The following is a 12,689-nucleotide window of genomic DNA, read 5'->3' on the forward strand; positions in this document are numbered from 1 at the left end:
AGGGGATTCAAGAAGCATCGGAGGGTAGAATCAATAGGCTGAGGTGCCTTTGGAGGGAGGAATACACATTGGCTCCTAGGTTTCTGGCTTCAACCAAGACTGATCCCTCGTTCGATAGAACTCCTGGGGTTCAGGAGAGGGTCTGTGCATTGGGAGTCAGGCATGACCGTGTGATGATGGGCCATGTTCAACTGTTATCACTCATTTGGGGGTGATGAGCCACTGCGGGGCAGGGACTGGTTGGCTTCATCTCTGGCTCAGGGCAGAGCACGGAACAGCCCATGGTGGTTGCTATTGAACTCAGTTGTGGGGTAACACCCTTCGGAATGGCTCAAACCTGATGTTTAGGTTTATGGGAATGTGAGGCCCATTATTTATTTATTTGTTCATTTATTATTTTTAAAAAGAGTTTTATTTATTTATTCATGAGAGACGAGAGAGAGAGAGAGAGAGAGACAGAGATAGAGACAGACACCTAGGCAGAGGGAGAAGCAGGCTCCCTGCAGGGAGCCCTTTACAGAACTCCATCCCAGGACCCCGGGGGATCACGACCTGAGCCAAAGGCAGATGCTCAACCACTGAGCCACCCAGGTGCCCCAAGATCCATTATTTAAAGAATACCACTGTCTCCGCTAACCCTATATTGAAATAAATGATTTCTGTTCTAAGTATGAGCCCTGCACTGGGCTGCTGACAGTCTAGCTGGGAGCCCAGTGTTGCACCATACACAACCGGAGGGTTACAGGCTAGACCTGAGGCCCCCGATGATGTGGTGTGGACTCCACGGGGAGCGCCGAGGGATGCCCAGAGGACAGTGAAGAGGACCTGAGATTGAGACCCTGAACGAGCCTGACACGGGGATGCCCCCTTGACTCTGCCCCTGCCTCTGTCCGCAGTCACCAAGCCCTGGGGATGCAGCCTCCTCAGCCGCTTTCTCCTCTGCCCTCCACCCTGTCACCAAAACGGATCATTGTCCCCCCCCCCCCACGCCCCATTGTACCTGCCTCCGCTGTGGGCGCTGGCTCTAATCTTGTCCCTCCAATCCACACTCGCCCCTGCAGCAGACTCTGCCTTGGGCACTTTCGGTGGCTAAGCTGCAACATCCTTAAGAGGCTTGTAAGCAGCATGGGAATGCGCCCGTTGGATAAAAGGCAGACTGAGCCCGAGCCTAAGGCACCAACAAATGATTGTTTATGTACAGTAGCCTTTAGCTTCCACGCCCACTGTGGGGCTTGAACTCAGAGTCCCATGCTCCACTGAGCGAGCCAGCCAAGCAGCCCAGTTTCAGTATTTTTTAAAAGTTCGAAGCGATCATGGGGAAATCTTAATTTTGGTGGACTTCTTAATGTATTTTGAAGTTTAATACTGAATCCACACTGGGGCCCCATAACCCTCTGTCGTCCAGGGCCCTCCTCTAGTCTCCCTGCGAGGCCCTTGGACCCATCCTTGGCCAGCCCCTCGGCCTCAGCCTCAGCCTCAGCCTCGCCGTTTGCTGGCTCTCTGGGCTCCACTGAACAGCTCACCTGCGAGCGCCCACCTGCCCAAGCCCAGCTCCGCTGTCGTGTGACAGGGAGAGTCCCTTAACCTCTGCGTGCCTCAGCGTCCTCGTCTGTTAAAAAGGGGGTGAAATGGCATCAAGGCGGTGTGCGCTAGCATTAAAGAAGCGAGGCAGAGCACTGCCGGCACATGCCAAGTGCCAAGTGGTGCCTGCACTATGCTCCCCGGAGTCGCTGTTCCCTCTGCCTGGAGCACTCTTCTCCCCCTGCCTGCCCTTTGCTGTCACCCCGGGCCCAGTCCTTCAGCCTTCCCAGCGCAGTCGAGGGGTCACTTCCTCCCACGTGAGTTAGCGCAGCGAGGGAGCGCCCCGGAAGAGCAGAGCGTGCAGAGGGGGCTGAGGCGACGGGGGCTTCCGTGCAGAGCTGCTCTCGCGAGCCGCCAGGGCCCTGACCACGGGGCGAGCAAAGCCCGTCCCAGGCGCTCTGCAGGGCGCGTCTCCCACGCCCGCTGGATCGGCCCTGGGGCCCGCAGGGCGCGGGCACAGCGCGGGGTGTGGGGCGCCCGCCTGGGGCACCGGCCGGGAGCACGGGGAGCCAGGAGGGGGCGCGCGGGGAGCAGAGGCTGAGCAGGGGTCGCGCAAGGAGAAGCGCCCACCGCGCGTGCAAGGCGACGGCGGGGAGGGCCCGGGTGCCAGCGAGGAGGTGCGGAGGCGGCCGCGGGCAGAGGAAGCGCCGCACCTCCGGGCGCGGCGGGCACCTGCGGGGCCCTGTACCTCCGCACCCGCCCGAGGCGTTTCGGGTCCCCAGCGACGGTCTGCGCACCGGGCGGGGCTGCGGGTCCCTGCGCGGGCGGGGCGGGGCGGGGCGGGGCGGAGACTCCGGGTCCCCGGGGGGCCCCGGGCCGGGACCTCGCGCTCGCCCGACGGCGCCACCAGCGGCCGGAGAGGAGCCCAGCGCGGCGCAGACGCCCCGACGGCGGGCAGGGGCCCCTCGCCCCCTCGGCCCTCGGCCCCTCGCCCCGCTCGGCCCCTCGGCCCCTCGCCCCCTCGCCCCCTCGGCCCCTCGGCCCCTCGGCCCCTCGCCCCCTCGCCCCCTCGCCCCCTCGCCCGGGCGGAGCAGCAGCCTCCCGGCGTCGCGGCCTCGGCCCCGCCCCCGCCCCCGCCCCGCGCCCCCATTGGTCGGGGCCGGAGGGGGCGGGGCCGGGGCGGGGCCGAGGCGGCGCGCGGGCCCCACGGGCGGCGGGGGCGGGGCGCGCGGCGCAGACGGCGGGTCCCGCTGCGGAGGCGCCGCTCGGTCCGCGCCGCTCGGCCCCGACGGGCGCTCGCCGCCGCCTCCGCCGCCGCCCCCGCCCCCGCCGCCCCGCGGGCCTCGGCGGAGCCTTTGCCGGCGCGGCGGCCGCACGCGCGTGGGCCCCGGGGGAGCGCTCGCCTGCCGCGGGGCGGCGGCCCCGGCAGGTGCGGCGCGGGGGGCGCGCGGGGACAGCGCCGCGGCCGCCCGCCAGCCCCCCCCGCGGCGCCGGCCCCGCGCTCGCCCGCCGCCCGCCGTCGGGGCGGCCCCGGCTCGGCTCCCGCCCGGCCGCGGGGCGGATGCGCGCCCGCTGAGGCCCGCCCGGCCCGCCCGGCCCGCCATGGCCGCGCGCCCCGGGCCGCTGTGGCTCGTGGGCCTGGCGCTGTGCGCGCTGAGCGGCGGCGGCCCCGGCCCGCGCCCCCCGGCCGGCTGCCCGGCCCGCCGCCTGGGCCCGCGCGAGCGCCGCGACATGCAGCGCGAGATCCTGGCGGTGCTCGGGCTGCCCGGGCGGCCCCGGCCCCGCGCCCCGCCCGCCGCCGCCCGGCTGCCGGCGTCGGCGCCGCTCTTCATGCTGGGCCTGTACCGCGCCATGGCCCGCGACGACCACGAGGACGGCGGCCCCCCCGCGCGGCGCCCGGGCCGCGCCGACCTGGTCATGAGCTTCGTCAACGTGGGTGAGTGCGGCGGCCGGGCCCGGGCGGCGGGGCCGGGGCGGTGCAGGGCTGTGGCCTCGGGCGTGGGCCCCGCGGCGGCGGCGCGACCCGGAGCGCTGGGGCGCGCGTCCATCCGCCCGCAGCCGCGCAGCCGCCCGGGGTCGGAGTCCTCTCCTGCGGGCGGGCGGCGGGGCCCGCGGGGATGCGGCGCGGCGCGGCGCTAAGGGCGGGGCCGGGCCGGGGCCGGGCCGGGGCCGAAGGTGAGCGCGGGAGGGAGCTGCCCGGGAGCCCGGGAGCCCAGACGCCGAGCCGCCCCGGGGCCGGCCGGAGCCCCCGCTCCAGCTCCTGGGGAGGGCGTGGCTGGCGGGCAGCGGGCGGGAAGGGCGACTCGGAGCTCGGCCGTGCGGTCGCCTGGGCCCAGCCCGCAGCCGGCTCGGCGCGCTGCCGTCCAGACCAGTGAGGACCGGCCGGCGGGCCCTCCCGGCTGCCCGCTCGGAGCCCAGCCTGTGCTCCGCACTAGTTCTCTTCAAGCCCCGGGGCCGTTTGTGGGGAGAGGACGCCGACGTCTTGGGTGACTGCACACACGCTCTTGAACCTGCAGCCGCCACCGTCCCCTCTCCGCTCTGCACCTGTCCGCGGCCAGAGAGGGCCGGGGGTCTGGGGGTTCAGGGGTTCAGGGACCCCAGCGCGGCCTGAGGTGGGGACGGACCCTCGCCAAGGCCACCAGCATCCCTTCACCGGCAGCGTCACCCTTAACCCTCCGCACAGCCTGGGAGCAGACGTGCCATCGTGCCCGTCTCCCCGATGAGGACACAGGCTGAGCGAGGCGCGTCACGCCCAGGATAGCGCAGCCTGGCGGTGGCCCAGCCAGGACAGGCGGGCGTGTTGGCCCTACACCCAGCCCTCCAGGCGGTGACATTTCTCCTGTCAGGAGGGCAGACTTGCAGGGTGGAGAGAGCTTCCAGGGAGGCTGAGGCAGAGAAACCCAGGGGATGGAGCAGCAGCACGTTTTGTGGGGTCTTCAGCCATTTGCTTCCTCTACTAGGGCAGGCAGAGGGCTCGGCCAAGGGGACCTCTGTCCCCACAGCCCAGAGGGTGGCCGAGGGGGGAGTGAGCAGCAGGAAGTGGCTGCTAACCTCTGCTGAGAGCCGGGTGCCAGGCACAGGACTTGGGTCGGGGGTTCTGAACGCCGCCTTCCTGGTGAAGGGCAGGGTGGGGGCTCAGGACAAAAGAGACCATGTGTGGAACTGAGGCTAGAGCCCTGTCCTCTGGACTAGCTGACCTGCGGCTCAGAACCAAGAGGGTTGTGGGTACTGTCACCCTGACACCGTCCCTAAGGGAAACGTCCACTAGAGTGAGTCACCGCCCGGCCAGTGTCCTGCTTCCTTCCCAGCATCCCCTGGTGAAGGCGTGCACAGCCTCGGTGGGAGCTGTCGTCCGAATCAAGCAGCACCCGGAGCTCACGCAGATCGGCCTCCTCTCCTGCCTCTGCTGGGTGGCCTCCAGCAAGTCCCTTGCCCTCTTGGAGCCCCAGATCCCTCCTTGTGAAATGGGGCTGCTTGAGATCAGTGCGTCCACAGGTTACCGTGTGATTGGTTGATGGATGGGAGGAGCAGAACATCAGCCCTGTCATAGGTGCACCTGCGCCTGGTCCCTGCTGCCCCCCGTCCCTCCCCACTGCTGCCCAGCCTTGGGGGGATGTGCTGGGAATGTCCGAGGCTTCTTATGTGCAACCGAGATGGGTTTTAAAAGCCAACCCAAAGGTGTCTCTACCTATTTTTAGAATACAAACTAGCGCTTGAAGTTCTGTAGCCGGAAAAGTCCACGTTCCATCCATGTGGTAACATGTAAGCTGATGTGCCAGCCCCCTTTTCATGGGCTCCGAGAGGTAAAGTGGCCAGCCCAGGGCCACACAGTACGTCCATGACATCATCCGGGGCTGTGGATTCCAGATGCCGGCTTCTTCCCACGCCGTCTGTGCGTGTTTCATTAAGATCTAGGGCCTCTGACGCTGTGGGACTAACAAGCAGATCTTTGTTCCGTGGAGGCCCAGGCTGTGGGCGGGCCCAGCAGCTGTCAGAAGGGCCTTCTTTATTCTGATGTACTAATTGCACTAGTAGAACTCTTGCAGTTTGAGTGGTTTTACCTGGTAATTACCTAGGCTGTTGGGCTGGGATGGGGGGAGGGGTTAGACACCTGGCAGGATTCTTTCCTTGTTTGGAGGCCCAGGCCCCAGGCCCTTGAACCACCGAGCCTGATGGCAGAGTCACCGTGGTATCGGCGCCCACGCCCGGGCTCCCATACCTGGGCCTCCAGCTCCACCTCTCCTGTGGGCCTCATGTGGCTCCTGAGAAGCCAGACCTGGTGTCTGCCGGGCCCCTGAGCATCCACGGCAGCCTGTGGGACCCAGAGGCCAGGGACCTGTCACAAGCAGATGCTCTAGGAAGCCGCGTCGTGGCTGATGGTGTCTCTCTAGGGAGGCCGGGGCTATGGTCAGAGCTGGGGCCCCTGGCGGCCTGTAAGTCAGTCTCAGACTGTACACCCTTGGCTCCCCTTGGTCAGGACACGGTCATGGGGGCGGATACCCACGTGGAGCAGTCCGGGTCTGTCCTGGGTGTCCTGGGTGCTCAGGGAGAGGAGAGCTCCGAGCTGGGAGGCAGCGCCCAGGTTCTGGTATCACCTGGGCCCATCACTGATTCCTTCCTGTCCCGAGTCACCTCCCTTCCCTCCCTGAGCCTCTGTTTTCTCGTCCAGTCCAGCGATGGTGCCGGAAAACCAGGGGCCTCCCATCGCTGACCCCGTGGCCCTGTTTCGGAGGCAGCTCCTCATGCCACCACCCTGTCCCCTGGGCGGGAGCGTGGGTCTGACTGGAGCATGGCCCAGCCCGCGGGGAGGGAGGAATGAGGCAGGAAGGACCGACTCTGCAAGTCTCTCCTGGTCCTTCTCCACCTGAGGCAGAGGAGCAGCAGCTGCCGTGTTCTAGGTAGAGAAACTGAGGCACAGACAGCCCTCCAGGCAGAGGTCCAGCCAGAGATGCATGGAGCCGTCTTCACTGTTGTCCCGACCCTTCTCTGACCAGACTTATTCCCGAGCCTCAGGCGGCGAGGACGGGGGAGTTGACCTGAGGTGTTGGATTTGGGGGCGGCAGGGCTGGGTGGGAGCGAGGGACCTGGCCCACGTCCTCCTCAGTCCTGTGACCTTGAAGGGGCAATGCTTGGTGTCCACGAGCCCCAGGGTCACTTTCTTTGGTTCTTTACCAACGAATTCTTTCATTTTTATGAATTCACTCAGCAGATAGTCCTGTGGCACCTGCTCCGTGCCAGGCACAGTTTTAGTTCCTGGGATGTGTCGGTGCACCTAACAAAGTCCCTGCCCTGGGGGAGCTGGCCTTCTGGGGGGCCACAAAGATGGTCATCAAGTGGTCTAGACGGTGACACTCCCCATCTGGAAACCAGGAGCAGATGGACAATGGTGGGGGGGAGGGCAGACGGACCTGGGAGGGGGGTTCTGACCTGGATCAGAATCTGCATCTTGGTGCCACCACCTGCTGCGCGTGTGATCTGGGCTTTCCAGTCCACCTGTGGGAGCCTCAGTTCCTTCCTCTGTAACATGCAGGCCCTCGTCATACCCACCCTGCAGGGCTGTTCAGGGACCATGTGAGACGGCGCCTGTGAGGACCACATGCCCAGGGCCCTCAGGTCTGTCCCTTCATTTGCATCACAGTTTTGGTCACAACTTTGTTTTGAAAAGAGGAGAGTGAGAGGAGTTGGGTGATTTTCCCAAGGCCACCCAGCAGGTGATCGCTGTGTTCTCTGCTCTTCTCCTCTAGAGAAGCTGCCTCTCCACCCAGGGGGAGGCCTGGCCCACCACTAGGTGTGTTAGTGTCGCCCAATTGGACTGTCTTGAATGTATGTTGTAAACTGAGTAGCTCATTTCAAAAATACCTTTATTTTGGGATTTTATAGAATTAATGGATATTCATTATAAAAAATTTATACCATTAGGCTCATTATAGAATTTCATTATAGAAAATCAGACCATATGTTCAGAAACATGATATGAAAGCCCCTTGTAATCCTCTCTCCACTTCAGAGAAAACCAGCATTTCATTCCTTTGTTGTAGTCTCCTCAACCACCCCTGACATTTTATCAATACAGAAACTAATATTTTATTTTATTTTTTAATAAAATGGGGCACAAATACATACCATCTTGCTACACTATCTTTCATTTAACAGTAAATCCTTTGTCCATCTTAAAAGCTATTAATGCGACCGTATGCCCAAAGTGGCATCCCGTATTAAAAACTAATTTAGCTTTATTGGTATGTAATTGACATATAAAATTATAAGATATCTAAAGCGTGCCGTGTGGTGACTTGATACACATGTGCATTGTTACAGGATTCTTCCCAGGTATTATTTACCACATCCATCACCTCACACATTTAATCATGCGCTATTGTGTTACCAGCTTTAGTCCTCATATTTTACATTAGGTCCTCAGACCTTATTTATCTCATAGCTGAAAGTTTGTACCCTTTTATCAGTCTCTTCCTATATCCCCCACCCCTCCTCCAGCCCCTGGCATCTACTTTTCTACTGTTTCTATGATTTTGACTTTTTTTAAAAAAAATTTTTAAAGATTTCACTTAGTATGCAGTGTTTGTCTTTGTCTGGCTTATTTTCACTTCGCATAATGCCCTCAAAGTGCAGCCTGTTGTCACAAATGACAGGACCTCCTTTTTTGCATGACTGAATATTCCATGATATGTGCATACTACATCTTTTTTGTCTATCTGTTGATGAACACTTAGGTTGTTTCCATGTCCCGGCTGTTGTGAATAATGTGCAGTGAATATGGGAGTGCAGAGATCTCTTTGGGATCCTGTTTCCATTTCCTTTGCATATATTCTCAGAAGTACCCTTGCTGGGTCAGTTTTTTAAGGAACCTCCATAATGATTTCCACAGTGGCTGTAACCAAATTACATCCCGCCAGCAGTGCACGAGGGCTCCCTTTTCTCCACATCCTCACCAACACTTGTTATTGCTTGTCTTCTTGATGACAGCTATTCATTCTAACAGGTGTGAGGTATACCTTATTGTGGTTTTGATTTTCATTTCTCTGATGATGAGTGATGGTGAGCACCTTTTCATGTGTCTGTTGGCCATTTGTATGTCGTCTTTGGAAAATGTTTAGTTCCTCTGCCCATTAAAAATAATTTTTTTTTGCTGTTGTATGAATTTTTTAAAGATTTTATTTATTTATTCATGATAGACAGAGAGAGAGAGAGGCAGAGACACAGGCAGAGGGAGAAGCAGGCCCCACGCTGGGAGCCCAACGCGGGACTCGATCCCGGGACCCCAGGATCATGCTCTGGTCCAAAGGCAGGCGCTAAACCGCTGAGCCACCCAGGGATCCCCATGTATGAATTAAAAAAAAAAAAAAGATTTTACTTATTTATTCATGAGAGAAAAAGAGAGGCAAAGGGAGAAGCAGGCTCCCTGTGGGGGTCCCAATGTGAAACTCGGACCTGGGACCCCAGGATCACACCCTGAGTCAAAGGCAGATGCTCAACTGCTGAGCCACCCAGGCACCCCTAGGGCCATGTCTTATCCCTCTTTAATCCCTGGGGAATCATGAACGACCTGAGAACAGGGACCAGATCTTCTGACTCCTCATGGCACTCACCCCAGCCCCTGCGTGGCAGGTGCGCAGGGCAGACCGCAGAGTGACCACATCACTCGCAGGATGAGCCAGACGGACCAGGCAAGGTTAAGGGAGGAGGAACACGGCAGGAGGCAGGGGCTGAGAGCAGGGGCAGGAGCCTGGGCCTGGTTGGGTGGGCCAGAGCAGGGCTGCCCTCCCTGTCTTTGTGGAGGCCGACCATGGGTGCAGCATCTCCCTGGGCACTTCCCCGGGACCTCCAGTCCTCCCAGGGTCCTGCCTGGAGGAAGGTGGCTTCAGCAGGCATTCTGGGAGGGGGTGGGGATTGACAGGAGAACCTCATTGACAGGTGACCCCCCCATCCCAATATCGACCCCTAGAGGGAATCTAGGGCCACTCGTTTTATATCATCTTTAAATCTGAGAGAATGTGCCCGCCCCTGCCCACTGAGGGGGGCCCCTCCAGCGGTGAGGCCCGGGGCAAGGAGGTACACCCAGTCCACCTCCTCATGGGAACCCATTCCCCAAGGGAGAGAGGGCTGTGTCACTGTGACCACATCTTTCTGGAAAACTCCCACAGTTCGGTCCTCTCCCCGGGTTTGCACCAGGGAATAGTATCCTTGCTCAGTCTCCTTGGATCTATTTCTGGCCTTGAGAGACTTGATGTGGCCGAGTGTGCGGGTGTTCCCTTTTAATTTGGGGTCTAAAGCCATCTGAGGCCTGGACGGCGATCACGCGTGCGGAGCCATTTATGGAACGGTTTTTGAGAAAGTCAGTAATGAAAAGTGACTAAAAATACGTTAGAAATGCAGCCCTGGCCTCTGGGCAGCACTGAGATTTGTGGGTGGGAGGAAGCGGACCTGGTTCAGATGCAGACCTGGTGGGTGATCAGTTCTGCAGCTCGTCCATGGGCCTGCACCGGCCACGGAGGCCTGGGGGTTGATCCAGGTTGAAGGGGGCCCCTCAGCCCTGTCACTCGCAGGATGAGCCAGACGGACCCACGCCTCTGCTTCTGGGAGCCTGGGGAGCCTGCCCTCTGCCTCGGCAGCCCAGCCAGGCCGGGAACGGGGGCCAGTCCCACAGCAAAGTGGAAACACGGGTGGCCTCTGATGGAGACACACTGTGGCATGGAAGCCATTCCCAGGCCAGCAGGCTGCCCCGTGTCCTGGGGAGCGCGGCAGACACGTCCCCCTCTGGGCCCCCAGGGCACAAGGAGCTCGGGAAGGTCCACTGAGAGCCTCCTGTCTCCGGCCCACGTTGTGCGGTCCTACCCTCAGTTGCTCACCATCCAGAGGGGAACATGAACCAGAGATGGGGACCCCCGGGCCAGGAGAAAGGGAGAGGCCATTGATCGGTGTGGGTTCAGAGGAGGACAAGGGGCCTTGAGAGTGGCCTCAGAGGAGGGGAGCCTTCAGACCCAGCAGGATGGGGGCACTCAGGAGACGGGGCTTTTGGGGAGGGCCTAGAGGTGAGGGGGGGCAGCATTTGCATCCAGGAGGCCTAGGAGGCCATGAGGTTGGGCCAGGCCAGCTCAGGGGGAGCCTGGAGCCAGAGCTTGGGCTACTCCTGGGGGGCCCTATGGGGCTGGGGAAGGGTTTGAGGGCAGACAGGTCAGAAGATTCTGTTCTCTGAACAGCCACTTGGGGTGGCTTACTTTTGGTCAGAAACAAGACAGATTTAGGTCTTCTGAGTGACTCTGAATTTTGTCCAGGGCACAAATATAGCCACAGCTTTTGTTGGTATAAGACTGGTGGACTCAGGGTGTGGCATCTGGAGATGCAGCCTCAGACGCGGTAGGTCGGATGTGGATGGCGGTCACGGAGGGTGGAGGCCACCACCTCCCCACAGCAGGCCCTTCCCGAACGTGGGATCTGGAGGTTGGTTTATCAGAGACCAAGGAGAAGGCCGAGAGGTCCTATTAGTACACGTTGGTGATTCATAATTGTTTCTGGTTCCGGAAGCTGCATTACAGTGATTCAGAAAGTAAATTCATTTGCTGCTTCTCCAGACAGAAGCTGGTTCAGTGTTTGATCATTCTGGGCAGCTTTTATAATTATGTAGAAAATAAACATTTAGCAGTGCCTGTTGTCTGGCCTGATGAATACTTTGTGTGTGGCCCTTCATATTCTGCCCATTTATCTTTGGGAATGGACATTCATAGGTAATTTTGCCGGGGTCCTTACTGCAAAAGGATATTGCCAAATTCCTCTCCAACTCATTCCTCCCAGCAATGTGGTAGGATATTTATGTCCGCTCTCACCTATTTCTCAAAGGCCATGCTGAGCATCCTCCGCAGTACCCTCTCCCCTTCCTCATTATTTTTGAGCCCATAACCCTCTATATTCCACTCACAATGTAAACAGCATCATCTGTCTTCCTTGTTTTTTTGCTGGTGGTGTTTCTGTTGTGTCTCCCCCCATTAAGACCATAAACCCCATCGGTGCAGAGACCTGACTTACTGTATTTCCAGTGCTCAGAACAGTCTCAGATGGAGGCGCCTGTGGGGCTCAGTCAGTTAAGCCTTTGCCTTAGGCTCGGGTCTAGATCCCAGGGCGTGGGATCGAGTCCTGCACCCGGCTCCTTGCTCAGCAGGGAACTTGCTTCTCCCTCTGCCTGCTGCTCCCTCTGCTTCTGCTCTTTTTCTCTGTCAAAAAAATAAAATCTTTAAAATAAAAAAGAACAGTCTCACATAGAGTAAGAACTTAATAAATTTGTTTATAAATTGAACCTGAAAAACTAATGAAAATTAAATGAGCAGATTAGGACATTTATTTAGAAAAAAATCATTCCAGATCTCCCCTTCCTCTCCTCCCCATGGCTTTGAAATTTCTGGCATGGCCTTCTGAGGGTGTCCTATCTTGGCACAAAGTAGGGAGATTGCAGTCAGGCTCCCCCAGAACTCCTGTTGAATGGCTGCTCCTCCCAGTGCGTTGCGTGGCTGTTCACCAAGCCCTTCCACGGCCTTGTGAGGAAAGCTGGGCAGTGCCCTTATTCCAAGTTCATGGAGGAGATGAGGCCATGAGGGGACATAGTACCTGGTTGGTGCAGGGTCTGGCCTGACCACTGCCAGAGTCCCCGGTAGTGCCCTGAGCTGCCCCTTTGGCTAAAACAGGCTTGGCCTGCACAGATAACAAGGGGGCATAGAGGTGCCCGGAAACACTTTCCCAGAAAACTAGCTTTTGGAAAACCTGTCTCCTAACTCAGAGCAACAGCCACTGAAAAGGGGGCGAATCTGTAGGTTACCTCTTCCCATCCTCCCAACTGACTGTCAGATAAAGGAGCTTTCTTTACCTGGTTCCACACTGCAGTAAATATCACTAATTTCTGATGAAAAACATGACTTTCCTGAGACTGTCCCTCCTCCCAGTGCTCGTCTGGGACAGCCAGGGTGGCAGTCTCCTGGCTGAACTGCTGGCCGGTTCATCAGTTTCACAAACCCACAGGGTGGAAGCTTGGAACTGGGTACCCCAGGCTCCCTTGACCCAGCGCATGTGGGCCCCCGGGTCAGCCAGGGAGGGAGGCCGCAGAGCGCGGTCCCCCTGTGGAGCTGGCAGGCTCAGGGTCGTTCTCTCAGTCCCCAGATCCA

General features: G+C 59.5%; 1 protein-coding gene across 1 annotated transcript in view; it reads left to right on the forward strand.

Annotated features, from left to right (window-relative positions):
* The first annotated feature begins 3,123 nt into the window (after positions 1 to 3,123).
* The window catches only part of BMP8B (bone morphogenetic protein 8b), a 32,587-nt gene continuing 23,021 nt past the window's right edge, over positions 3,124 to 12,689 (forward strand). Inside the window, exon 1 of the mRNA XM_072771810.1 lies at positions 3,124 to 3,457. Within this exon, the coding sequence (XP_072627911.1) occupies positions 3,124 to 3,457 (334 nt within the window). The remainder of the gene's footprint in view (positions 3,458 to 12,689) is intronic.

Source organism: Canis lupus, chromosome 13 (genome assembly GCF_048164855.1).
Source record: "Canis lupus baileyi chromosome 13, mCanLup2.hap1, whole genome shotgun sequence".
Lineage (NCBI taxonomy): Eukaryota > Metazoa > Chordata > Mammalia > Carnivora > Canidae > Canis > Canis lupus.